The sequence below is a fragment of the Furipterus horrens genome, unplaced genomic scaffold (assembly GCF_987537825.1).
Source record: "Furipterus horrens unplaced genomic scaffold, mFurHor1.1.pri manual_scaffold_11, whole genome shotgun sequence".
Classification (NCBI taxonomy): domain Eukaryota; kingdom Metazoa; phylum Chordata; class Mammalia; order Chiroptera; family Furipteridae; genus Furipterus; species Furipterus horrens.
Window position 1 is genome coordinate 16,081,288 of NW_028327181.1, and position 27,842 is coordinate 16,109,129.

The following is a 27,842-nucleotide window of genomic DNA, read 5'->3' on the forward strand; positions in this document are numbered from 1 at the left end:
GCGGTTTCAGTTGGCAGGACTAGGAGGGGCAGTGCTTGGTGGGCCTTGGACGGGCCCTCAGGGGGCAGCAGCACCAGGGTGAACTCAGGGTAAACCTCCCCTCTCATCACATAGCGAAGCCATGACTACATGGCTCATGCAGTTAGGAAGGTCCTGCCGGATGGGAATTGAACCCAGAGCTGAGCAGCTGCCACGGGTCTGCAACAAGCGGAGACTCAGCCCTGTCCCTGGAGCTCACAGTCCAGAGGACTCTCACAGTGACACTCTATCACACATGGGTTCAGCAATGTGGCTTTCCTGAGGAGTAGCTACGCAGGGACAGCAGCTCACACTCCCACTTTTGAAGGCCAGGTTCCTAGAGGGGCTGGGAGGTGGACCCAGGCCCAGCTAACCACAGCCCAGCAGGAGAGCGACCCTGGGATGCCCACTGTGTGTCCTCTTAGCCAGGGTGGGGCCTGCAGAAGGCAGATGCAGTGGCCACAGAGCTGGGCCTGGAAGGATAAGGAGGGTTCCTCCCAGGCAGGAAAGCAACATATTAACAGTGGCCACTTCTAGGATGTCACTGTGCGCAGAGGAGGGCTGAGCTCCTTACACAGCTCCCTGTAAGTGGTGGACCAGGACAGGGACCCACATTACTTTATCTCTAAAGCCCACTCACCCTTCCTGGGCCTCTGTGCATGGCTCCCCGGTCGTGGTGGCCCTATGGGTAGGACCTGGCTGTTGGGCAAACCTCCCTGACCATGTGGGTGGCAGCCTCCCCACCCTGCTGCCTTGGAAAAGAGAGCAGATGCATCTTCCCTTCTCAGCAGGGAGAGAAAAATAGAGCCTGGGATTCACACAGCTCCTGAGCACCCCCAATGGGCCCAGCAGCCCCTCCCCAGCCTTATCTCCCATGCATTCCCCACTAGCCACCTGTCCTGGTGTGCCTGCCTGCCTGCCTGCCTGGACAGCTCACCGGACCTGAGAGGCCAATCTCTCAGCCCCTGCCCACCTGCTGCACCTCAGATGGAGGTTACTTTTTATGGGAAGCTCCACCCCACCCCCACCTCACCCCCGCACACACACACACAAGCCCACAGCTGCTCTCAGGGCCCCTTCTCACAGTTCACCCAGCTGGGTCAGCCGTGGGCGCCATCTTCCCTCCCAGGTGGCAGGCAGGCCTTCTCCCCCAGGCCCCAGCTCCTGAGGAAGGGGCTGGGAGGGGTTGTGGTGGGCCCCTGGCTGGTGAGGAGCCAGGACAGGGAGAGGAATTAACATTCCATAGTCACACTGTGCACCAGACCTCTGCACTCTGCTCTCACCCCACCCCTCAGCAGGTTTACAGTGGGGAAACTGAGGTAGCTGCAAAGGATATGAGCCTCCCCGTCTCCCTGATTCCAGAACTTTCTATAACCTGCTGCCTCATAGGGGAGAAATAAAGTCATCCCACCCTTGTGCTGGGGTGGGAGGGTTAGGAAACCCTCCCCTGCCACCTTCATCCCACGTCCCCAGCCCCACCACTGCTGACCACCACCCTGTCTGCGGGTCCAGCATCTCAGACTGTTTAACTACAGCATCTTGGCAGGTCCTCCCTGCCTCCTGCAAGGACAGGACACCATCTCCCTTGCAATCCCTGTAGCGTGGAGCTTCCATGCCTGGCACTGTGCCCAGCATATGGGAGACTCAGCGAATGAGTGAGAGGGCGCGAGCGGGCTGTGAAAGAACACAGGAGTGAATGAATGAATTGCTTAGTGTCTGGCAAAGTTCCCTAGTGGGTGATTTTGTGAGTCTGATCAAAGGCAGCCCAGTAGTTCCCTGGTTGGATTACTGTTTGGGTAACTGTGAATTAGCCTGTCATTTAGAAGGAAGCTCACAGCACTAGAAACAACTTTGGTTCTTAGACTGAGCCTCACCCTCCATGCTCAGATGCTCTGCTGGCCTGGGTGTGGGGACTGCAAGCCTAGGAACCAGGATGCACCAGGTGGGGTAGCACTGGATCAGTCACGTGGTTTAAGGTAACGTGATTGAATTGGTATATATTACTATCTCATGCTTTGGGTATTAGTTTTTAGAAAGTGAACAACATAAAGTTTTATTCTTTTTCCTATAACTTGATCTTTGTGGTGAAGCAGAGCGCCCCCATTTGAAGGACAAGGCCTTGTGGATGCTGGGGATGTGACCGTAGGAACCTGTCCCACTTTCTTCCCCTTACTTTGTTTGCTCCTCACAACAGCCACATGAGGTTGGTGTCATTATAGCTTCCTTGTTGTCATCATTTATATTATTCAGGTGCCACCCTGAGGCCCAGAGCCATCGTTCTGCCCAAGGGTCACAGGCCCAGCTGTTGCACAGGCAGTTGGTGTCACAGCTGTTGGCCGCTGGGCCATCCCCAGTGTTGGCCACGGGGTGTGTGCAAAAGGGCTGTCACCTATCACCACGCCTTCTAATTGGGACTGTGGCTACCTATCCCTGGGCTGGGACCGAGAGGAGATGTGGGTGGGTGTCACCAGGCCACGGGGTGTGTGCAAAAAGGCTCCATCACCTGTCACCAGGCCCAGCACACTGGGGCTCTCCTGGCTGCCCTGGGCGCCCCACGAGTGGCCCTTGAGCTCTAGCCTCATGGCCGCAGCCATGGGCAGAAGAACCCACAGTACTGCATGGTCATTCTGGGGTGTACGCCCCTCCCTGTGCCAGGCTCCCCTTCGTGGCCCGCGGAAGCAGGTTCTGTCTGCAGGCCCAGACAGCTGAGCCTGGCCAGAGAAGTGCTGCCTCTGTGACTTTCACTCCCACTTCCACTTCCCTGCCCCCGGAGCCCTTGGGACCTCCTTAAGCCACCCACCCCCATCTCCTCTTGGGCCTGGTGGGGGGAGAGGCGGCCACAGTCCCAGTTAGAAGGCGCTGAGAGCTGTGGGGCAGGTGGTGAGGGTCGTCTCCCTCTGCAGTGTGGGCCCCTCGCGGGTCTAGTTTTCCCACAGCTCCTCCTCCAGACCGCAGCGGTGGGGCTGAGCAAGGCAGACTGTTCCTGACACAGCCCCACAGCTGGGCTGGGAGAGGATCCTTAGAGGTGGTGACTTGTGCAGGGCCCAGGACACGGCCCCTCCAACCACAGGACAGCGCAGCTCACCCCCTACTACCCGCCACTGAGCTCTTAGCGACAGGGCAGCACACGGCTGCTGGTGGACACTCAGGCATGGGAGGCCCTCCATGGTGCCTCTGTGGTCCAGCCAGGTCCTGGTCTAGGCCCTGGGCACACAGGGAGCAAAGCCTGGGACCTGCAACCACGGAGGTCACAGGCATGTCAGATGGAGAAAGCAGCAGGCTGGTGGGGTGGAGCAAGAGGTCACGGACACAGACTGGTTGGAGGGCAGAGAAGGGACGGGGGACCTGGACGGAGGTGGGGAAGAGCCTGAACCAGGCAGGCTGGCATGACTGTGGAAGCGACACCTGGAGAGACGGGAACCTGGGCCCAGGAGACCTTATGTGTAGCCATGGAGAGCACTTTGACCTCCACAATGAATGAGGCTCATGCAGCCACGGAAAATGGTCCAACCTGCATTTTAGCAAGAACTGGCCACTGCTTGGAAAATGGGCTATTGTGAGGCAGGGGCAGGTAGCTGGAGCGTCTTTAGGAGGCCCCTGTTGTCACCTAAGGGTGAGTGGTGGCTTGGCCTAGAGGAGAGGACCTGGAGAAGTGGTGGCTGCTGCTGCGTGTTGAGGGAAGGGCCAGCAGAGTTGCTCTAGGGGTGAGAGAACAGGGCCACCAGGAGGGAATGCAAGGTGTGGACCTGAGCCACTAGAAGAATGGGTCGGGGGGCAGGGGCTTGCTGTCTGACCCTGTCCCAGCCCTCACGTGCTGGACACGGGCCCACTGGCCAGTCCCACAGATTCTGGCAGGGTGCAGGCCCTTTCCCAGGTTTTGTGCAGCCAACCAGTGCGCAGAGCCGGTTGATGGGCAAGCCCTACAGGAGACAAAAGGCAGTTGAGGTGCCTAGTGAGGGTAAGAAGCATCAGGGAGGCTGCCCACCAGGCCCAGCCCACCTCACAGGGTCCAATGGAACAGACACTGCACTCTAGGTCCTTCAGTTTACCAAGAAAGGCCCACCAGGGTCACTTTTTGGCACCTACAGGAGAGCCGGTTGGGCGGGACAGGGGTGCAGATCCCTACAGCAGGGCCTTGAGAAAGCCCAGAACAGCCAGACTGGGAGGGGGCTGGCTTCCACTCCAGTTGAAGGAAGTTACAGAGCAAAGTGCAGCAGGCGCATCAAAGGCATGAGGGTGGGGGAGGGGCAGAGGCCAGAGTGGGACACAGGGGCAGAGGTAGGTGGGGACAGGTTGAGGGCAGGTGCAGCAGGTTTGCTCATGCAAGGCAGCAATTCAGAGCCAAGGCCTCAGATTCGGGGGTATCATAGATTTAAAGACCCAGATCCAAATGAGCTGCTTACTGCTAGAAACACTATGAAGCTTCTCTGAGCCCCATTTGGGAATCACGTGGGACCCCTTGTACCCACCCCAGCAGAGCAGCGGGGAGGGCCCCAGAGCTGTGCTGCCTCCTTCTTCTGGGGCCCGTGGGCAAGTTCCTGTCCAGCTGACCACTGTTCTGCTTCTGACAACGTGCTCATTTGAGACCTGGGGAGATGAATAAAAATAAATTCCAGAACTGTCTAAAATCAGTTGGCAAACTGGTGGCCAGATGGTGCTGTTGCTGTGTGCAAGGACTGAACTATTCTGGATGTGGGAAGGGCTATTTTAAAGTTTGAATCAAAGTGAGAAGCTGCCTCGCTGATGCCATGAGTGAGTCACATCAAGAAGTTGTGACCATCCCTTCGGTGTTGGGAAGGGCTGGCAGGGCCCTGTGTGTGCTGGGCAGCCTGTGCTCAGTGCCATGCGAAGGGTGGGCACAGCAGACGCCCAGCCCACCCCAGCCCTGGGAGCTGCTCAGCCTCCGGGGTCCAGGAGGGTGGTAGTTTTACGTACGACGGCTTGGCTGGTCCTGACCCAGAGGGACACCCCCAATCTGAGCCCAGGATGCCTGTCACAGCTTCAAGAGCTCCACTCTTGCTCTTGGAGGCCTGAGATGGCCATGTTCCTTCTGATGTGGCAGCCTCTGGGCCAGGCAGCCCTGGCCTGAATCTCAGCACACTGCCCCTTCCTGCCTTCAGGAGGTGTGTACTGAGGCTACTAGCCTGCTGTTCTTCCATGGGAGGGGAAGGGGAGACCCTGTTGACCCTAGTGTGTCCCCTGGCATGAGTTTCTGGTCATGCAGAGGGTCTCATGGAGACCATGACTCTGCACAATTTCCTCAAATTCTTTACCATAGGATCCCAGGCCAGTGAGGGGCGGGTCCATAGCAATGCCAACCATGTGAGGATCAGTATGATGGGATAGATGGTGGGTGGGCAACGTCAGCCCCAGCAACCCAAAGAGCAGAGCCCAGCCACCCACCCACCTGAGATCCTGAAAGCCTGAGAGTTGCTGCAGACCAGACACGGGGCGGTCTGGCTGGCTGCAGGTGGAAACACAGCCCTTGCTCCCATCCTCCCTGCATCCTGGGTAACTAGAGCTTGCTGTGTGCTGATGGCTGGAGGCAGAGCCAGTCACCAAGCTGTTCCTGCAGCCCAGGGCACCCTCTCAGCCCAGCCTGGAACCTCTGGGCATTTGGCCCATCTCCCACCTCCCCTGTGAGTCCCAGGACCGCCCGCCCCAATGTCCAGCCACTCTCTAGCACCCTTTCCATGCCCCTGTCTAGGAGGGCACTGACAGGGCAGGACAGTGACTGATGGCTTCCAAGCAGCCACTGAAGGGCAAGCCCCAGCAGAGTCCTGGCTCAGAGACCCTCCTGAGAGCTTGAGAGGCTTCGCTGCCCCTACACAGGACAGGCAGCAGACCCAGGCTGGCTGACCCAAGCCCTGCTCTCCTTGCCCACATTTGGGGAGCAGTGAGGTTGTTGTCAGGGTTAGGATTAGAAACTGCAAAAGCGATTAGAGTTTGTCCTCCTGGGCACAGCTGTGCAAAGGCTTCCTGCTCAGAGAAGCTCTGTGCCTGTCCCATGGGGACAGCCGTGAGGGTGACCAGCAGCAGCTTCCCTCGGAGCTCACACAGCTTGGCCCCAGCACAGTTTCCTCTGGGTGGGCAGCTCTCACTGCCCCTTCCACCAGGCCAGGCTCTGGGAAGGGGAGTCCCCGCGGGCAGGCAGGGCCCACCCCATGTGGGAGCTGCCTTTCTGTCCTGGGTTTTTTGGTTCTCACTCTTCTTTGAGTGGCTTAGTAGGCTCCCTGCTCTCCCCACAGAGGTGGAACCACACTGCCTGCAGGCCCCACACCTCTTCATCTCAAGGACCCTCTCCATAGCCCTGGGGGTGGGAGGAAGAGGCAGGGCCAGGAGCTTGGACTCCTATTCCCATCCTGACGGGTCACAGAATCAGGGACTCCATAGGGACTTCAGCCTTCTGTCCCATGAGGATGCCAAGGCCCAGGAGGTCACAGGCCTGCCCAGGGTGGGCAGTGAGGCAATGCCCATGAGGGGCCCTAATGCTGCCTGCTCTCTGCCCCTCGTATGATTTGGGAGCAAGTACAGTGTGGGGAGGGGGAGGAGGCTCCGGGTGCCCCGTGCCCTGGTCCTGCTTAGGCCTAGACAGGAGCTCTCTGAGAGTGTGGCAGAGCCTCAGCGGAAGTGTGACCCTGGCTTTAGAGCCTGCAGCAGCCAGGCCCTCCCAGGGAGCCACCCACAAGCAGCCCTGCTGGGCCCCAGGCCTAATCCAGCTTAGTGAGCAGACTGCAGTGCACAGCCTAACTCAGCATTCCCGAGCGGGTGGCAGGGCCAGGCCAGCACCTGCCTCTCGGCTGTGTGGCCAGCATGGGCCTGGAGAAGGGTGCCAGGACCAGAGGAAACCCTGGGAGTCGAGGGTGGATACCAGGTAGGCACATGGGGTGCAGGGGATGGTCCAGCTCTCCACAGCCCACAGGGTGACAGGCGCAGCTCACCTGCTGCCGATGACTTCCCCCAGCAACAGTGGCAGTGGCAAAGGCTGTGGTCCAGCCACACAAGCCCCTCGATATTGTGGTACAGCAGCCTCGGCCCTGCCGCCCTCTTTAGGCAACTGTGACACTCTGATCCTCATATACAGCCACTTGTGGCCAGAAGGAGGCCACAGCTGTCCCAGGGATTTCACTTTTTGTCTCCTTGCTGCTCTGTAGCAGCCTGTCCTGCAGTGGCAGCAAGGTGGGGATCACACGCAGCCAGGTTATCAGCCAGCAGCCCTGGCTGTGTGGACGCTGTCCTCGGCAAGAGGACCAGGGGCTGGGAGACAGGCATGGCTGAGGCAGGGCTGGGTCCTGTTGTTTGAACAAGGTTGTTCCCTGTCATTCTTGCTAGAGAGCCTCTTTGGGAACCCAGCTCCAGTCCGTGAAGGCTATGGGACCCCACGCTACCTGTGCCCTCAAGGGACACCCAGACTGCCATAAAGATTCCAGCCTTACAAAATAAACAGTGACAGTGCTGGTCCCATGCCCTGGGAGACTTGCAGGTGGGGACCGTGGGGACTTGTACCTGGGTCCTACACATAGCACTTGGAGGCTCTGGCTAAGTCCCTTGGCCTCCCTGAAAACGGCTACCTCAGTACTTGTGAGAATGTCCCAGATAGCCTTGACCCACAGTAGCTGCATCAGAATATGCAGGGGTGTTTGGGTTGAGCCAGAGAAGGGGAGGAAGACAGTATGCGTGGTGGGCCACACTTGAGGGTGTGGGGAGAGCTGGGGCCCTACGAGGTATGGCTGCAGAGGATTGAGGGCCAGGTGAGAGGCTGTCAGCTGCCCTGGTACATACAGCAAACCGGCACTTGCCCTTGGAAGAGAAAATCGTCATTTCTAAAGTATTTAGAGGTCATGAATATTGAGGGTAGGAGATAGAGAGCCTAATTCATCTGTGGTTACTGGACTCAAGGGATGCACTGCCTGGGGTGCTCTATTCAAGAGCTAGATGTGGTTGTCTCAAGGCTCAGTCTTATTTACTTGCAGCAGGTGAAGGAGAGAGGATTCCTATTCAAAGCTGTCTTCCGGAGGGGAGGCTTAGCCATTGCATGTATACACTATTTGATCAATCACACATTGATTTCTTTGTACTGAGCTACATTTATCAAGTTGAGTTCCTGTGAAGCTCATCTTGTTTACAGCTGCATCTGCAAAATACTGTGCTGCGTTTTAACAGTTAGGCAAGTGTACTGTTTAGTAATAACATTTAGAACTGCCCAGATCTGGAGACCCTTGTTTAATCTAACACACTGCAATCATCTTGTCCTCTTTGCTTTTGCTGCTAGGAAGCCCAGAGGCCAGATAGCATCCTCTCAAATGAGTTCATGGGAATTATTTACCTTTGACTACTATTTTCTCCTGCTGTTTGTGACTCTTCTACAAATCTTGTTTTAAATGTCATGAATTATGTGAAAGCAAAAGCAAATGACCCATCTGTTAAAACTCACTGGCAGATGATTGCAGGAGCTGCGCACGGTTCGCAGGGGCTGATGGCAGCAGCCATGAGGGCAAGGGCAGAGGCAACAGGCCTTGTGCAGCTGCCGGGCTGGTCTGGGGACCTGCAGGGCACCCACAGACTGCTAAGAACTAGAAAACCATGAAGCACTTATCAAGTATCTCGCCCATGTGTCTCGCCTGTTTCTCTGCAACCTTACTGCAAGGCAGGCAGGCAAGGGGGCTGTGCCTTGTGTGGCCGGGGCCTGGCTCTGAGGGGGAAACATGGCTCTGGGGACAGACAGACCTCGGATCCCATCCACTTGCCCCCTGTTGGCCTGGGCAGCACCTTCTCCCTGGGCCTTAGGTGAGACAGGAGGACCCAGCAAGGGGCATCCCCGAAGCAGTGTGCCCCGTGCCCAGTGTCCGCCCAGGGACACGAGAGTGCTTCCCCTCCGCCAGCACCAGGCCTCCTGTCGGCTGCTGACATGCACAGCGCACCGGACCTGGCAGGCTGCCTGAGCCAGCAGTGGCGCCAGTCAGCGCCCCACAGTGTTAGGGCTCCTTCCTTGTTAGCAAACAGGCGGCAGAAACCAAGACTAGCTTGACTGGGCCCTGGGGCCAAGCTTCTGGACGTGGAAAAGAAGGGTGACGTGGGACAGGAATCTCATGGAAGTAGCAGCTTGGGGTAGACCGAGCTCCGGGTTCAGGCCCTGGGTTCTGGGTCTGGGTCGGCTGCTTCCTGCTGTGTGGCCTCAAAGCCTGTTTCACTGTCTGTGGAACGGGGTCAGGGGTCCGTGCCCACCCATCTCCCAGGACTCCTGTAAGGGTCTGGAACGTTTCTGCCCAGAGTGATTTTCTTCCTGCCTCCCCGCTACTGCCTCTTATACCCACTGGTGCAGACCCAGCAAAGAGGTGCCTTCTGCTTGGGCCCCTGACGTAGGTGTTCCCTGTGTCTGCTGTCAGGCATCCCCGCCCCCCAAGGCCTGCAGTGGGAAGAAAGGATGAAGACGGGGTGAGGTGGCGGCCACTATAGGACCCTGGGCGATGAAGGCTTGGCTCCAGGTCACAAGCCAAGGAGCAGTAGAGTCAGGCCTGGAGCCAAGCCTCACTGCTCTCACCCAGGCCCACCTGGGAGTCAGTGAGTGCAGCTCCACCCCAGTAGGTGAGCCTTATAAATCCACAATTCGCAGACTCAAAATAGCCCCATACTTGTGACTGCCCTGGACGCAGGCTCTCCTGTCCCCGGAGCCAAAGTGCATAGGGAGATTTCTTTCCTTCCCTGAGGTCTCCCCGCCCCCAACCTAGGCCAGGACACCTGTCAGTATAAATCCATGCCCCTTCTGCAGAAGTGGGTGATGGTGGCTTAAGCATGGCCACATGAGGATGAGCACCTTGACCTTTTGGGGAGGGCTGGGAGGTTCCTGAACCTGAGGTGCAGTGAACACACTCCCTCCCCAGGGTCTTACAGAGGAGCTGCTGGGAACTGAGCCTCTGTTTCCTTCTCTGTCAGATGGGGATGATACCAGTCCTCCTACTTTGAGGATTTTGCTGGGTGAGCTGAGACAGGAGCCGGGAGCACAGGGTCTGTCAGATGTTACTGTTCTGTTTCACAGATAGGATGCAGCTTGGAGGGATGGAGGGTCTTGTACAGGAACCCAGGCCTTCCCACACCTGATGCTCTGTCCTTCCCACTATACTTGGCTGGTTTCCTTGGGTCTCCATTTCCACATCTTCAGGACGGGGGGAGGGCGAGGACCCCTTGCCCCGCACACTGTGCGTGCGCGCTGGGGGTGAGACGATGGAAGGAGATGCCCGGAGCGGGGCTTGTTAAAGGAGCAGCATGGTGGGGCCAGCTGGGCAGCCAGCCCCCTCGAGCTCCAGGCCAGGGGCCCTTCCTGCTGAGCCAGGCCAGCCGAGCCCAGGCGGGTGCCTGGCACAGAGCCATGAGGAGCCTGCCCCTTGGGTGGGTGCTGGTCCCTTCCAGGACCCCACCCCATGGGAAGGCACTCCCTCATCCAGCAGACGTGCTGGACCAGCAGCTGAGTTTGGGGGATTCTGTGGGATGAAGAGAACAGGCACAGTCTCTAGGGGAGCTGACTTGCAGGCATGACATTGCAGGGAAGGTGAGTGTCTGAGGGGGCCTGACTGAGCAGGCTCAAGTACTTTCCCCAGGGGGACATGTGAGAGGTCCGAGCAGCACACGGAGGCAGCAGGCGGGTGAGGGCGTGAGCACTGGGCGCTGCGCCAATGCTGGTGGTGGCCCCCAAGGGAGGCCACCTCTCTGGTTTCTCCCGACAGCCCTCTAAGATGGTGCCGCACTGTCCCTGTGTCACAAGTGAGGGTCCCTCCAGAACAGCATGTCTAATGCTCAGACAGCCTGAGACGTGTGTGGAGTCCAGGAGCTGGGGCAACAAGGCCTGGGAAGGGAGCGCTGGGGAGTGGCAGCCAGAACCTGATACAGGCCGCGCTGAGGAAACACATCCCTTCTTACCCAGTTAGTTCAGAAAGGGCAAATCGAGAGACCCCCAGTCTGGACCTCGATGTCCTCCAGGGACAGCTGAGGTCTGGGTCCTCCTCTCCACTGTGGTGACAGGGACAGAATGGCCGTCCCGTGCTTTGTAAGAGTGTAGTGGGACTACTATGGGCCTGGGAAGCAGAAAAGTCTGGATGTTAGGGGAGGCCACACGTTTGAGGAGGGAACCTTAAAAGGAGCATTGTGTGATAACAGACTTTGAGGTAACTACAGTCCCAGTTTCTCTGCCAGGCAAGACCCTACTACTTGTGTGAACCAGGCAGTATAGCAGAATGGGGTGGCTTTCCTTCCTTCTGTGCCAAAGCCAGGGACTGGGTCCCAGTGGGAACAGGGGTCGTGACAGATCTCAGGTCTAGCACACGCTGAGGATGCGACAGTTGAGAGCTTTGGCCCCAGGCATGATGAAAAACCAGCATCCCCAGCTGCTGCTGGCAGGGCAGCCTCAGCCAGCAGCACCCTGGGTTTGGTGCTCCCAGATGGCATCATGGCCGTGGGTGGGACACTGACCAGAGCAGTTCCTAGGCTGGCTCTGAGAAAGCCAAGGTGTCCCCATGAAAGCCAGAGGGGGCAGCAGAGGTGTTTCTAACCACCCAAGGAAGGGGAGGGGAGCGGAGGGGAGGGGAGACAGTACCCAGGGTCTTCCTTTCTACCCTTGTGGGGGAAGGGGGATGGCAGACAGGCCCTGTGCTTACAGGCCCCTGATTCCTCCCCAGGCCTGCAGGGACTTTTTGGAACTAGCAGAGACACACAGCCGGAAATGGCAGCGTGCGCTGCAGTATGAGCAAGAGCAGCGCGTCCACCTGGAGGAGACGATCGAGCAGCTGGCCAAGCAGCACAACAGCCTCGAGCGGGCCTTCCGCAGCGCCCCCGGCCGGGCCGACAACCCCAGCCAGAGCTTCAGCGAGGGTAAGAGGACCAGGGCCTTGGCACCCTGTCCATCCTACGAGCTGGTCCACTCCGCGCTCAGCCTGCCCCGCAGCCGGCTGCCACCCAGGCATGATGAAAAGCCAGCATCCCCAGCTGCTGCTGGCAGGGCCCCCAGTGTACCTCCCCATACTGCGCCCACACTAGGCCTTGCCGTGGCCAACTCTGGCCAGCCTCTCCATGGCTTTGTATGTCCCTGTGTCTAGGTTCCAGTCCTCAAAAGACAAGTTCAGTGAGCCCAACTGTCCCCTCTGTGGCAGGGCTGCCAGGTGGCCACCTCAGGCTAGGAGTCCTGGGTAACCTGGAAAGGGCAGAAAGGGCAGCCAGGCCACAGGCAGACTGACCAGCATATTGAGAGATCAGGGGAGGCTTCTAGAAGGAGGCCTCTGAGCCAGAGCACTGACAGAAAAGCACAGTCTGGGAAATCAAGTGAGGGCAGCCACAGCCTGGTTCGTCAGGAGCTGGTGACCACAGTAGGGAGGGGCTGAAGGGGAAGGAGTGACCCTTCAGGCTCCGGACTCCCTCAGGTGGGTGAGACAGCCTTTGTGCAGTTGCAAACTGAGGCAGCAGCTCTGCCTGTGTCCCTAGGAAGCCTCTTGACTCTCAAAGGAGAGGACAGTGAGGAAGATGAGGATACCGAGTACTTCGATGCCATGGAAGACTCCACATCCTTCATCACCGTGATCACAGAGGCCAAGGAGGACAGGTGGGCTCTCTGGTGGGGCCAGCTGCCCTGGAAGGACCCCTCCTGGGTCAGCTGTTCCTGCCTTGTTCTCCATGTGCTCTGTCTGTTCCTCTCTGTACACCGGGTTTTAAGTCTTGTTCCAGGTGGCATTTTTGCTTTGATGGGTTCTGTTGTTCCTTAAGTCAAAAATGCCCAAATCCAGTTTGTATCAGGGTTTCATTTCAAATGGAAATGGAGAACAGGGTACTGGCTGGATCCAGTTCCATCCTGGAGAAGTGGCAGGGCTGGGATCCAAGGGCTGGGGCTGGGAGTCTGGGGCTCTCTGTCTCACCTCAGGGCTGCACAGGGTCCCAACTGCTCCCTCTACCACATCGTCATTCCAGAATAGACGAGACGCAGGAAGTCTTTCATTTTCTAGTTCCAAGCCTTTGTTTTGCTTTTCATAAAAGCCTGCTCTTTCAGAATATTTCCAAATGCACATTAGCACACACAGTAACTATGACTGAAAGTCATGTTGTCGGACACTCTGGGGATTCCAGGAAATGCCCGTGGGATGACTGTGCTGGTGCACATGTGCAGAGGGGACGTTATCAAGGCATGTAGGCTGGACTCAACCTGCGGCTAGGCTGTGGCCAGAGGGGAGCATGCTGGGGCCAAAATATCAGTTTAATGTACTTGTGAGTTTTCCTCATTAGGATCTTTATTCTCATCAAGAGGCTCAAGGTCCTAACAATAGGAGGTTTGGCAAGTGTGGCAGGGGTTGGGGGAACAGAGAGGTGGCGATATGCTCCACAGGCGTCTGGGGCCCTGCTATAGCCTACAAGGAGCTGAGTCCTGGGGACAGTGACATAGCTGACCGCAGCCTGTGCTGCCTGCTGCCACCATTACCCGTGGGGTCTGTCATAGGCACAGCGCCTCCCAGGCTTGCTCAGGAGTGGAGGAGGAACTGCAGGCTTCCTGATGGCCTCATTCCCCATGTCGGTTCTGCTGCCCCCACAGCCCACCTGCCTTCCACAGGCCCCTGCAGCTCAGGCCAGGGGAGCAGGCCGCACCTTTGTTCCCTCATTGGGCCCATGTGCTTCACCACTTTCCTCTTGTGGTTTCTTCCAGGGAAAGGGCTCTTATCCCTCTTACCCCTCACAGGGTTTCCGGTCCCATCAGCAGTGTATTTCTAGCTCAGATCATTTTCCAGTTCCCAGTATCTTAAAATTGCTTATATTGCTCTCAAAATGAACATAGCTCGGCCATTCTTAACTTCCTTCCACTTCATCAAACAATAGTGGCACTCTCTGGACTCTGCAGCCAGAAGGTCCTGCTCAGGCTCCCTGCCCACCCAACCTGTACCTGGATCCCCAGGACCTGGGGCTCAGCTTCCTTCTGCCCCTTCCCCAGCAGCCTTCCACACCTCAGCCCCAACCCCAGGCCTCTCTGCTCTCACCCAACCAGCAAGGAGGTGACTCTCCTGCTCAACTCCATGTTGGCTCACACAGCTCCTGACATAGCCCTGAGGCCTGCACAGCTGCTCCTCCCTCATGATGTAGCCACACTGGGGAGTAGCAGGTCCTCTGCCTGTGTGTCCCATCTGCAGTATTTCATGCCACCCTGCACTTCTCCCAATGACAGAGGTGAATCCTTCACATTCCCTGAGGCCCTGACTGACAAGTACCAGTCCCCCACTTCAGCTGGCCTAGGTCATCCCTCCTTGGGGCTCCTTCAGAGCCTAGGGCCATCAGCCATAGCGCCCCTGATGCTCTGGCCATCTCCCACAGTATTTATGCACACAGGGATGCATCCAACCCACATCCTGCCCTTCCAGAACCCATCTAGGGCAGGAGTCAGACTAGCAGACAACACAGAGAGGTGTGTCTGTGACAAAGGGGCTCCAGGAGGTTCTTCCAGAGGAGGAACCATGCCCTGGTCTCATCTGGTCCTGGGTGAGCTAGGCCTCAGGAGGCTGTGTGCAGGGGCCTCAGGTGAGGGCTCTGCCAAGCATTTCCTGCCACAAGGCATCAGTGCATGGGAGCCCCTCCGAATCACTGCCCTGGGATCCTGCAGCCTCATCTCGGTGTCCCAGATTGAGAGATGCTCCATTGCAGAGGAAGCCTTGGGCAGGCTGCCCCTTGGACCTCACTGCAGGGTCTGGGCAGAAGGTGGCCAGGTCCTGGGGAGGCCTCTGGATTTGTCGATAACTTGCCTCCCATTTTGTGTTTTCTGCAGAAAAGCTGAGGGTGGGACCACAGGCTCCGTGGACTGGACCTCTGCAGACAATGTGAGTGAGGGGGAGACCATGAGGGTGGCTGAGGTGGGAGGCTGGCACTTTGAGCTTGGGGCCCATGGGGCAGGCCCAGAGCCCTGACCGCCTTCACATCCCACCAGCAGCTGGCCCTCAGACTTCCCTGGGTCAGAGGTGAGGACAAGGCTGGGAGGGCCAAGGCTCTGCTCTTGGCCTCTGCTGATGCACACACTCTGCTTCTCTGGCAGGTGCTGGACGGCGCCTCACTTGTGCCCCAGGGCCCCCCCAAAGTCAAGAGGCGTGTCCGCATCCCCGACAAGCCCAACTACAGCCTTAATCTCTGGAGCATCATGAAGAACTGCATTGGCCGGGAGCTCTCCAAGATCCCCATGCCGGTAGGGGCTCAGGCGGGTGGCCTCATTGGCTCCCCTGGGACTGTTTTCTTGTGTGTGGACAAGAAGTAATGGCCTGTGTGAAGCACAAGCAGCTCCCAGTGTCATTTTCTTACACCCAAGGAGCATAACAAATTGTTGAATTATGTTCATCAGCATTGCCACAATCCCCCAAGAGCAGAGGTCTCAGGCCCTGAGGGAAGGAGCCAGGAACGGGCTCTGTGTTGATCAGAGAGTTGGGTACTCCCAGAGCGACTATGTCCTGTCTGTCCTGACCTCGTAGATGGGGAGTGGCAGGATTGAGCTGTGTGTTGACAAGCAGGTCCTCCCCAGTGTGACCCTCTAGCACGGTCACACAGCAGGCTGAGGGCAGGGCTGGCATGTTAATGCTGCCAGGCCACAATGGCATCTCCACAAGGGAGGAGCTTGGAGGCTCCAGGCCAGACTTGGTTTCACTGTGTGACCCAGGACAAATCCCTTCACATCTCCAGCCTCTGTGTCCGTTGTCTGCAAAGTGGGGAGAATAACAGCACCAACTTCTGAGTGTCAAGGAAGGCCCTGCCCAATGGCTGGCCCACGGTCACAGACCAGCACCACAGGGTAAAAGTGACTCTGCCCTACTGAGGCTGCAGTGGGGGCCCCTCCACAGGAGCTCTGAGCAGAAAACTTGCCTAATAGCTCAGAGTATGAAAAGGGCCCACTTTGTCCATTATTCACTCGTTCCCTGATTCCTGACTCAGTGTCGAACAAGTCAGAAGCCCTGGCCTTCCTGGTGTTTATGTCCTAGGATGGGAGACTGACAGCAAATGTAGCGCAAGTGTGCAAGGCCCAGCAGGTCAGGAAGCAGTGAGGCTGTGGAGAAACGGGCAGGAGGGCCTGGGGAGGTGAGCAGGCGGGGTTGTGGTATTAGGTTGTCAGAGAAACCTCCCTGAAGGTGTGGTCTGAGCAGCAATGTCCCTGAACACTGGAGAAAAGCAAGGGTGCTGTGCTGACTCCAGGTCTGTGCTGGGAACAGCTGTCTCAGCTGGACACCCGAGCCTGACCCCTGCCTGCCCACAGGTCAACTTCAACGAGCCCCTGTCCATGCTCCAGCGGCTGACGGAGGACCTGGAGTACCACCACCTGCTGGACAAGGCCGTGCACTGCACCAGCTCCGTGGAGCAGATGTGCCTGGTGGCCGCCTTCTCCGTGTCCTCCTACTCCACCACCGTGCACCGCATCGCCAAGCCCTTCAACCCCATGCTGGGGGAGACCTTTGAGCTGGACCGCCTTGATGAAATGGGCCTGCGCTCCCTCTGTGAGCAGGTGAGGCCTGTTTACACTCCGGCCGAGCTGCTCCTGCTAGGCCTGGGGGTCAGAATGAGGTGAATGGGACGCAGCCTCCGACCCTGAGTGCCCATGCCCAAGGGGCCATCAGGCTGAGGTCCAGTCAAGCAGCTGGGACTCCTGCAGCTGGGGCAGGCCCAGGCCCAGAGACACAGTGTCCCAGCAGGCCTCCTGGACAGGGTGAGGGAGAGCATGGTGAGGACAGTGCGCGGGAAAAGGGGCGGACTCCTCTCCTGGCCAGATACTGAGGAGCAGTGGTTGAGGGACATTTTCAGGGCACTGCTGGGGAGCCCAACTGGGTTGGAGTGTGGGGTCACCACTGAGCTGGCAGGGAAAAGCCTGCACCTGGGGGACCCTGGTCAGTGATAATAGAGGCCTGGAGTGTGAGGAGCCCAGGGGTCCTGCCCTGGGGCATGGGGTCAGCTCACATCGTGCCCCTTTGTGGCAGTGGGGAAGTTAGCTAGAAAGTGAGCAGAGGAGCCCTCAGTAGGAGCATCTGCACTTGATCAGCCCTCTGCACAGCCTATCACAGGCAACATGACATCCTTGAGGCACAGGCTCTGTCATCATCCCTATTTCACAGTCCAAGAGTCAGGCGTTCCAGCCCTTGTCTCAAGGCCACAGCACGTACAGGACAGCCGCCCAAGCCACACCATTGCCACGCCCTTGCTCTTCCCCTGGGAGCACTGTCCTTCCTGGGGGCCTTCCATGTGTCTGTTGTCCCCAGAAAAGCAGCCAGACCTGCGGTCAGGGCCACAGAACTAAGCACAGGGCAGGCTGTCCCAGCTGGTTGGGGGCAGGCCTGGGCTGTGTCCAGCAGACACTCATGTCCTGTGGGTCTGTCGCAGGTGAGCCATCACCCTCCATCAGCTGCACACTACGTGTTCTCCAAGAATGGCTGGAGCCTCTGGCAGGAGATCACCATCTCCAGCAAGTTCCGGGGGAAATACCTCTCTATCATGCCGCTGGGTGAGCTGGGCCCTGTGCTATCCCAGGGCAGAAAGATGTTCTGAATAAGGGGGAGGGTTTTGCTGAACCCAGAAGCCAGCCTGGGGCCTCCAGGGGTAACATTAGTTTCCCTGCAGGTATGTTCCCTGCTCCCTCCTCCCAGGCTTCCCGGATGCCTCCCTTCCCCAGTCTGCATGAATACTGCTTCCAATTCTCAGAACCCTGGGACTGGGGAAGAGCAGGCTGGCTGGGGCCCAGCACGGGGGGCCACGACATCTGATCCCTCTATCCCACCTCCAGGTGCCATCCACTTAGAATTCCAAGCCAGTGGGAATCACTACGTGTGGAGGAAAAGCACCTCGACTGTGCATAACATCATTGTTGGCAAGCTCTGGATCGACCAGGTCACAGGGTGCCTTAGGCCGGGGGGTAGGGGTGTGTGGCCCAGGCATAGGCCGCAGACTACTAACTACCCTCCCTCACCAGACAGGGGACATTGAGATTGTGAACCATAAGACCAAGGACCGCTGCCAGCTGAAGTTCCTGCCCTACAGCTACTTCTCAAAAGAGGTGGCCCGCAAGGTAAGCAAGGCCACCTCTCAGAGCCTTGGGGGCTGGTCTAGAGCAGACCTGTGCCTATGCTCATCCTGCCAATGTCCACAGGTGACAGGCGTGGTGAGTGATGGCCAGGGAAAGGCCCATTATGTGCTGTCAGGCTCATGGGATGAACAGATGGAGTGCGCCAAGATAGTGCAAAGCAGCCCCAGCAGCCCCAGCTTGGACGGGAAGCAGAAGACGGTATACCAGACGCTGCCGGCCAAGTTGCTATGGAAGAAGTACCCGCTGCCGTGAGTGGGGCTGCAAGGGACCTCTGAGGGCAGTAGGGCAGGGTGAAGAGCAGGCAAGGACAGGAAAAGGAGGAGGCAAGTGGGCAGTGGACAGGCAGGGGACCCTGCCTGACCAGACAGGAAGCAAGTGGCCTAGGAGTCAGAAGGGTTCAGTCCACATGTGGGAGAAAGCAGTGTTATGAGGCTGACATCCCAGCATAGGAGTCAGACACCCAACTGTAAATTAGTAACATTATCTGATGGTAGCAAGCCCTATGCAGAGGCCTCAAACAGTTCATGGGACAGAGTCCCCATAGTCCACGGAATGAAACGAAGAAACAGAGAACTATAAAAAGTGGCCCGATAGACTCCAAAGTTAGCAAAACAGAAGTTCTACAAAGGAAAAATAACTGAAACTGAGACCTCCACAGAAGTTTTAATGGAATCCATCAACTGAACATAGGTCAGAAGAAATCATCAAAAACCAGGAGACAAAACCTGGAAAAGAGAAGAAGCTAGAGTGAGCAAGCTTACCACCTAGTGGCCCAGAGTGCCTTCCTGAAGCAGCCGCCCACTGGATCCCCAGGGCATCCCTGCAGATGTCCATTTGACAGTGGGATCTGGTCTGGAAGGGAAGAGCCTGTTATCTGAAAGAAAAACAGCAAAGAATTTTCCACACATGAATCTATATTCAGTGAAACTACTGAAACTACATAAAAGAAATTACTAAGCAGCCAGATTTTGAAAAGACATTACTACTGAGGAACAGCAGACTGACAGCTGTCACCTCAGGGGCAATAATGGGAGCTTGAAAACAGTCACATAAGATCTTCCATATGCCTAAAGACTCCCTGTTAGAAGTTGAAATAGACATTTTCCCAACAAATAAAAACTCATTTTGCCACCAGCAGACCTGCATTAAAGGATACACCTCTAGCAGAAGGAAACTGATACCGACGGATGATCTAAGATGTATGAATGAATAAAGAACAGAAACTCATGTGAACCTAAGTGAACACTGAATAAATACAAATAATAATGTGGGGTTTAAACCCTAAACATAAAATGTAACTGCAATCACATAAGTCAAAGAAGGATAAATGGAAGGAAATTTCTTAAAGACCCTCATGCTACCCAAGTAGAGGGTCAAGATGTGCATTAACTTTTGACTGTATGGAGTATGCATATTGTAATTCCTAGAGCCTTCACTAAAGTAATATGTTTAATTGGAATCGCAGTAGATAAGGAAAGAAATAAAAATGGAGAGGAGAAATAGTTAAAGAAATAATGGAGATGAATTTCCCAAAATAAAGAAATGAAAGACCCCAGGTTGAAAGGGCCTGTTGATTTCCAGGGACAAGAGAGAAAGAGAACTTTTGCTTAGACCACACTGTAGTGAAAATTAAGAATATCAAGGAGAAAATTCTGATAACTTCCAGAGAGGAGGGAAAGATCTCACTCAAGGATGAAGAACCAGAGTAACATCAAATTTTTCAACAGCCAAAGTTGGAGTAATATTTTCAAAGTAATGAAAAAAAATGAGAAAGTAAAATTTTCTATCCAGCTAAACAGTCATTCAAATATGAGGACATGATACAAAATATGTCCTCAGGGAACAGCCTCAGCAGCTTTGATACCCAAACACCCACAGTGAAAAAGGTATCCAACACAATACTTTAAAAGGGGGAGAAAAAAACAGAAGGTACTGCAATATACAAAAGAAAAAGAGGAAATATTCCAATAATAATCCAGAATTGAAAGTGTAGATAATGTTAACATGATGGGGTTTGGGGAGATAGAGAAGGACACCAAGGGATGTGAAGGAATGCTAAGTTCTTATTAGAAGGAAGACACAAAAGATTTTTTTAATAGTAAGAAGAGATTAAAAATAAGAAGTACAAGGCACTCTACCCCACCCTGGAGCACACCAAGGCCTTTCCCTTCCCCCCACCCTCTTCTTCCCTCTCAGGTGGGCATCCTAAACTCTAATGAACACCATGAGACTTGCAACCAGGGGAGCAATGGGCAGTGGCAGCTCATCCCAGGCTAACCTCCTGAACCTGTCCCCAAGGCCCCCTTTTCTCTTGACTCTCCAGGGAGCTGACAGCAGCCCCACCTCAGCTCATTTCTTCCCTATAACATTTCTAAAGAGCCAAAGCAACCCCACCTAGGCTCTCCTGTTGCTTCTCCTATCCTAAGCCCTTCCTTGTTTCACTGTCCCCAGTTTTAATAAACATATTCTCAAAAAAAAATTTTAAGTATAACAAATAAAAACTGTAAATTAACACAGTAGAAACAGATCCAAGAATAATAAATAGCTGAAACTCACGAGTTAAAAAGCAAAATACTGACTGATAGGATTTTATTAAAGTCCAGATACATGTACCTTCTAAGAGATATCCGAAACATGAAGATGTACAAAGGTTTAAAGTAAGAGATAAATATATCATGAAAATACATACCAGAAAGCTATAATAACTGTATTAATATCAGGTAAAAGAGAATTTAAGACAAAAGCATTATTAGGGATGAAGAGCTGCTACGTGATAAAAAGTTGAGTTCTTCAAGAAGATAAAATAGTTTCAAACATTAAACAGGTAATGAAACAGCCTCAACAATATACAAAGCACATATTGGTAGTAAAGGGAGAAACTGATAAATCCATCACCACAGTGGGAGAGTAAGAGATTGCAATACATCCCTCTCACATGTTAATAGGACAATGGAGGAAAAAAACCAACCGGCAAAAATGGAGATCGAAATAACACAGGATATTACACATATGTACGGTTGCAACAATCAGAGAACATACTTTTTACTCATGTATACATGAAATGTATGCAAACATGAATTGTGTGCTAAACCCTAAGAAAGCATTAACAAATTTACAGAGGGAGCATACAGACCACAATCTATGATAAGAAAATTAAGTTAGAACTTATAAACAAGATGACAAAAAGTCCCCACCAATTTGAAAAGAATTTTAAGTTGCTAAATAAATCATGGGTAAAAATTAAATTAGAATGGAAAATTTTAAATACCTAGAACTGAATGTGAAGATAACAAAATTGGCTGGATGTAACAAGGGCAATACTTTTACGGAAATATATTGCCTTAAATAGGTATATAAGCTCATTAGTTTTGAGGATTTTTTCTTTTCTAAGTTTCCATCCTAAGAATTAGAAAATGATCAACATATAAGCCCAAGAAAATAAGAATATATGCTTTAAAAATAAGAGCAGAGATTAATAAAATAGAAAAAAATAAAATAAAGAACTTCCAAAAGCCGAAAGTTGATTCTTTGAGGGGGGGAAAAAAAAGACCTGACAGTAATTACTGGCAAGACTGATCAAGAGAAAATATAGAAATAAATACTGATGAAAAGAGTTTCGCATGACATATAAAGTATAAAGAGATAATTAAAATTCAGATGAGGACAAATTCTTTTAAAAAATAACTTACAAGAACTGAGTCTAGAAGAAATAAAAAGCATGACTAGTCCTATAATAATTTAAGAAATTGAAGCAGTAGTTTCAAAATTCCCACAAAAGGCCCTGGCCAGGTAGCACAGTTGGTTGGGGCATCGTCCCATTACACCAAGGTTGCACATTTGATCCCCCAGTCAGGGCGCAAACAAGAATCAACCATAAAATGCATGAATAGGTAGAACAACAAATCAATGTCTCTCTCTTCCTAAAATCAACATATATATATTTTAATCCCACAAGGAAAACACAAACCCCAGATAGTTTTATAGGTAAATTCTACCAAATTTTCAAGAAATATGTTATCCCAATTTTATATAAAATCTTCCAGACAACAGAAAAAGAACATTCTCTGTCTTATGTTGTGAGGCCAGGGTAATCCTGCTACCAAACCAAGCTAAGGAGTAGTACAAAAATAAAAGTTTTATACTGTTTCACTTAAGAATACATAAGCAAAATTCCAAAACAAGACATCAAAAATTCAATGGTGTGTTGAGTTTATCCTGAGTATGCAAAGATGGTTTTATATTAGAAAATCCAAAAATTAACTCATCACAATAACAGATCTCCATAGACTCAGAAAAAAAAAAGTGTCTTACGTGCCTTAATATAAGATTGATACACAAAAGTCACTTGCATTTTTACACACTAAAAGAAAACAACAAAAAGACAGAATTTAAAAGAAAACGTCAATTATCCTATTAGAGAACATCAAGGACCTTCTAATAAAAGATGTAATATATTCACTTCAATGTTTCTCTCCTCTTTCTCCCTCCCTTCCCCCTCTCTAAAAATAAATAAAATCTTAAAAAAAATTTTTTAAGTGAAAAGAATATATAAACTTGGAGAAAATAATCACAATACCTATACCTGACAAATGATTAGTATCAAAATAAATCAAAACGTTTACCACAATTAAAAATAATAATTAAAAAAATATATAAAGAACTTCTAATAAATAAATTTTAAAAACACAAGGGAAAAGTACAAGAGTCATGAACAAGAATATTATGAACAAGAAAAACCATGTATGGCCAGTCATCACATAAAAATGATCAATATAATTGATAATTGGGGAAATGCAAATCAAAGACACAATGAGATACCATTTTACCTTCATTTACGTCAAAAAAAAAAAAAAGAAAGAAAGAAAAAGTCTGACAGTACCAAGTATTAAAGATGATGTGGATCCACAGTATCTCTTACACATCATTGGTGGTAGTGTGAATTGGTACAACCATGCTGGAAGGCAGGTCAGCCTTACCTCCTAAAGAAGAGCATCAGAGACTCCATAGCCCAGCAATTCCATTTCTAGGTATGTACACCAGAGAAACTCCTGCAAATGTACAACAGGAAACATGCATAAGATAACTCCACAGCAAAAACTTGGAAACAACTAAATTTATTGGATGAATAACTGTGGTAAATTCACAGGACAGAAGTTGAAACAAATGAACCACAGCATGTTTGCACCAATATAAATTTAAGGAATATATTGATAAAAGTAAAAAAAAAGTCCTAGAAGGTTAAATACATCATGATATTCTTTTTATACAATTAAAAATAAGGATGTAAAATATACATATATATGTGAATACATACACACACTTAAGACTAAAGATGCAGTAAAATTATATTAAAAGGAAAGCAAGGGACTGATGAGCCCAGGAGACTTGCTGATGGCTACCTGAGAAGGGGATGGATTGGTGAATTTTCCATATAGTCAGATGTAAGTTTTGTCAGGATTATCCCTTTTGTTTAGGGTGGTGAGGCTGCTGCATTAATACAAGCAGGCCATGCAAGGACCAATAAAGAGGGGCACCATGTACCACAGACTATGACTAATCCACAACTGTGCATCTGAGGTCCCAAAAAGGAGAACAACAACAAAAAACAAAAACAAACAAAAAAAACCCCAAGATAAGATAGTTTTAAATCCATTATAGGTGTTAGATTTCAGACAAGTCTTTAGAATCCAACCTTACGTGGTTTACAAGAGATATGTCTTAAAAAATAAAGATTGGAATAAAAGGATGGGAAAGTTATGTCCATAGAAATACCAAAAAAAAAACACCTACTGTAGCCATTATTAATATTGAAAAACAGACTTTAAAACAAAGATTTGAGATAAGAGGAACATAATGATAAAGGCTCAATTTACCATGAAGATGAGTTTTAAATTTTAATGTACCCTGTACCTAATAACATACCCTCAAAATATATACAGCCAAAGCTGCTAGAAATATAAGAAGAAATGGATTAATCTGCAATCAAAGTAGGAAATTTTAACACAACCTCTCTTAGAAATGGATAAAAACAGCAAAATTTTAAAAAGTCAGGAGGATGGAAACATGGAACAGACTGACAGCGGCCAGAGGGGAGCGGGGAAGGGTAAAATGATGGAAAGAAGGGGAAGGGACAGTCAAAGAACATGTATGAATGACCCATGGGCATGGACAACAGGTGTGGGAATTGACTGAAAGGGGGTGGTGTGGGCTGGGCAGAGGAGGGCAAAGGGGGAAAATTTGGGACAACTGTAATAACAATAAAAATTTTATAATATAATAACAGTAGTAAACACAATAGTAGAACTTTTAGGAGGGTTAAATAAAAAAACACATGTAAACTGCTAAAAAAAAGTCAGGAGGATAAGTTTGAACAATACAACCCACTGGACATTTGTATAACACTGCACTGAACAACTCTATAAAATATATTCTCTTCAATTACACATGAACCATTTGCAAAAATTGACCATATCCTGGACCATAAAGCTAATTTCAAAGAACTGAAATTATACCAAGTATGTACTATATGACTCCAAGGCAATTACACCAGAAATAAAAATGACTAGAAAAATCCTCATACATTCATAAATTTAAGAAGTATGCTTCCATACTTCCATGCTTCCATAGGTTGAAGAAGATACAGAAATTAGAAAAAATTTACAACTGCATGGTATTGAAAGTATACAAACCAAAAATATTGTGAAATATAGACTTAAAGATCCACCTGTTAGGAAAGAAGAAAAGCTGAGATGAACTAAGCATCCATCTCTTGAAGTTAGAAAAAGAACAGCAAAATAAACTTCAACAAAGCAGAAGACTATAAAAGCAAAAACAAAGCAGAAAAACCTAAAACGGGGCCAACAAAATTTCATCTTCCACCAATAAAGAAAATAGACAAACCTCTGACCTAACAGTTGAGAATAGAGAGGCGCATATAACCAAGAATACAGACACCACAGTAATAATAATGAGAGTATTATAAAACAACTTTACACTAATAAATTTGAAAAAGTGAACAAAATGGGGAAATTCCCGCAGAAGTGTAATGTACCACAACAGACGCAGCCGGTGGTGCGGGGAGCAGCCGGGCTTTGCAGGCTCCTCGGGCGCGCACGCTGGGACGGGCAGTCGGGCGGAACGGGGTCCCGGAGGGGCATGGCGGGTGGGTGCGCTCACGCTGTGCGCCGCGCAGGGAGAACGCGGAGAACATGTACTACTTCTCGGAGCTGGCCCTGACCCTCAACGAGCACGAGGAGGGCGTGGCACCCACCGACAGCCGCCTGCGGCCCGACCAGCGGCTGATGGAGAAGGGGCAATGGGACGAGGCCAACACGGAGAAGCAGCGGCTGGAGGAGAAGCAGCGCCAGTCGCGGCGCCGGCGGCTGGAGGCCTGCTCACGGGGCTGCGGCGTGGAGGACGGTGAGGCCAGGGGACGGAGGGGGTGCCTGGGGGCCCGGGAGGGGGTTCTCGGTGGGCGGGGGAGGGGCCGCCTGCCCACCGCCCGCTGTGCCTGCCCAGCAGAGAAGGACGCCGACGTGTATACGCCGCTGTGGTTCGAGAAGAGGCTGGACCCGCTGACTGGGGAGACGGCCTGCGTGTACAAGGGCGGCTACTGGGAAGCCAAGGAGAAGCAGGAATGGCACATGTGCCCCAACATCTTCTGAGCGCCACCTCCTCCTGCAAATACAGGCCCTGCACAGCCTGGTCCACCTTTTACTGAATGCACTCACTTTAGTACTTAACGGCCCACCCACCCCACTCCCCTTTTTCCTTTCCTCTTTTTTTAAAAACACTTTTGGGGTCTCCCACCTTGGAAGAAGGAAGTGCTGGCCCAGTTCTCTCCACCCCCAGGATCACCTTCATTATGGACTTGGGCCCCACCGGGACCCCAGCTCCCAGTTACCACAACTCAGGCAGCTGGCCCGGGCTCTGGACTGCCCCGTCACCAGCCCCACCCAGGGAGGAACTGACCCCTCCTTGGGAGCCTTTTTTAGAAAAACGATGTCCACTTCTTTCCAGCCAAGATGTTTAGTAAATATTTTTAGTACAGCACTTAGTAGACAACTTTCTAAGTGTGCTTTCTTGCCACAAAAGTGTCCTGGCAAGAGCCCCTTCTTTTTAAGACTTCAGGAAGCCAGAAAGACCCTTTGAGTCCAGAGTATTTTGTAGCTCTACATAGCAAGACTGCCCCCTAGGAGCCCAGGACCCCACAGAGAAGGGACAGGGAGGGGACGCTGGGCCCAGGTGAGCACAAGTTGTCTAGAGCTACAGCCACCATGGGGGAGGCAGACACTGAGGGGCCCCCATGTAGATTGGAGCGCAACCTAGCCTTGGCCATGCAGGGGCTGCTCCCCAGCCCCAAAGAGGCCAGAAAAGGCTTGGGGCAGGGCCTGCAGGTGCTCCTCACCCCAGAACCAGGCCCCAAATCAGCAATAAGAACAAACCCTCAGCTCCACCTGGGTGTTGCCCTGGGCACCAGAGACCTAACATCTGGCCTTGGCTTCAGGCACCTCTGGGGTGCCCCATCTCAGCACCTCTGAACTCTTTATTTGCCTGATTTATATATATAATATATAAAAATATATAAAATAGCTATTTTGCTTAAATTTCTATGGTATGTGGAAATGAAAAAATGATGAAGACAGGGCTCTCCTGTCTGAGTTTGGCCACCCTGTCAGCTGTGCCCTGACCTTTCCTTGGATCCCCTTCCAATGGCTTTTGTCAACAGTGGGGGGACTGGGCCACTGTGGCCACTGTCCCAACCCTTAGTACCCCCCACTCCAACCCTTCCCACTTCAGTTTTGTCCTGAAAATTCATTACAGGGTTTTTCTTTCTACTCCAGGACTGGTTTTGTTTTTATAAGGAAAAAAAGTGAAAACACCAACTTATGAAATGCCTTAGGGTGCTCACTCAAGAGTCAGGGCAGCAGGCAGACCACCAGGCCTGCAGCAGAACTGTACACTGTACCTCTTCTCAGCACTGTTTGTGGTGAGCACCTTCTGACTGGCAATAAAAACCTTGGATTTGGCATTTTCCATGGCCCTGTCCCTGAATCTGTCTGTGACTGGGCAGAGCAGGGTTGATACAAGAGCACAGGTAACAGTCCACAAGACGGCATGGGGCTTTATTCCACCTTCTCTGAGCAGGCAGCAAGACGTTGGTCTGGATGGGAGATGTGGGGTGGAAGACCTAGTGGGATGGGGTCTGGGCCAGAAAGGGCTTTTTCAGAAAAATGTGTAAAGGCTGAGTCAGCATCTAGGGATGGGGTAACAGCTTTACCCGAGGCTGTCTGGAGCCAAGCTAAGGTCCCACCACCCTCTGCAAAGGAAGGCCTGCCCTGGTGAATTACAGTTGCTTGACAATGGTGACCTAGCAGCTTCTGTTGCCCAGGTTGCCAAGCAACCCAGATCACTAGCTACCAGGACTGGGCAGCCAGTCTGGCCTGGTGGGTCGTCTTCGCACTCTTACTGCTTCCATGTAAGAGGATGGGGTGGAACAGGACACCACAGCAACTTCAGAGCCAACCTCTAGCCATCTGTCCTGACACCTGGACACTGTGGGGTCCAAGACTGGGCTCGCACACTCCTCCTTTCCCAGGGCCTTGCTTTCCCATCTGGGTGGAGGCAGGCACTGGTGAGTCCAGGCAGAGAGGCAGAAAGGGCAGTGGGTATGCCAGGAGAGGGGATATGCTGCATGGGCAAAGCCCAGAGGTGACAAAGACCAATCCAGTGAGGCAAACTAAGGAGTCAAAGACCCTGG

General features: G+C 52.4%; 1 protein-coding gene across 4 annotated transcripts in view; it reads left to right on the forward strand.

The window, feature by feature from the left end:
* OSBP2 (oxysterol binding protein 2) overlaps positions 1-25,813 on the forward strand; it is a 123,186-nt gene extending 97,373 nt beyond the window's left edge. For 3 of the 4 annotated variants that reach the window (XM_090291555.1, XM_090291557.1, XM_090291556.1), the window contains 11 exons: positions 11,688-11,880; positions 12,487-12,604; positions 14,801-14,852; positions 15,065-15,211; positions 16,268-16,513; positions 17,383-17,503; positions 17,783-17,886; positions 17,969-18,064; positions 18,146-18,330; positions 25,275-25,501; positions 25,604-25,813. In XM_090291555.1, coding sequence (XP_090147681.1) covers positions 11,688-11,880; positions 12,487-12,604; positions 14,801-14,852; positions 15,065-15,211; positions 16,268-16,513; positions 17,383-17,503; positions 17,783-17,886; positions 17,969-18,064; positions 18,146-18,330; positions 25,275-25,501; positions 25,604-25,746 — 1,632 coding nt within the window. In that variant the 3' untranslated portion in view covers positions 25,747-25,813. Of the gene's footprint in view, positions 1-11,687; positions 11,881-12,486; positions 12,605-14,800; positions 14,853-15,064; positions 15,212-16,267; positions 16,514-17,382; positions 17,504-17,782; positions 17,887-17,968; positions 18,331-25,274; positions 25,502-25,603 lie in introns of all 4 variants that reach the window. The other variant, XM_090291554.1, reaches the window with a different exon arrangement.
* Positions 25,814-27,842: the final 2,029 nt, after the last annotated feature.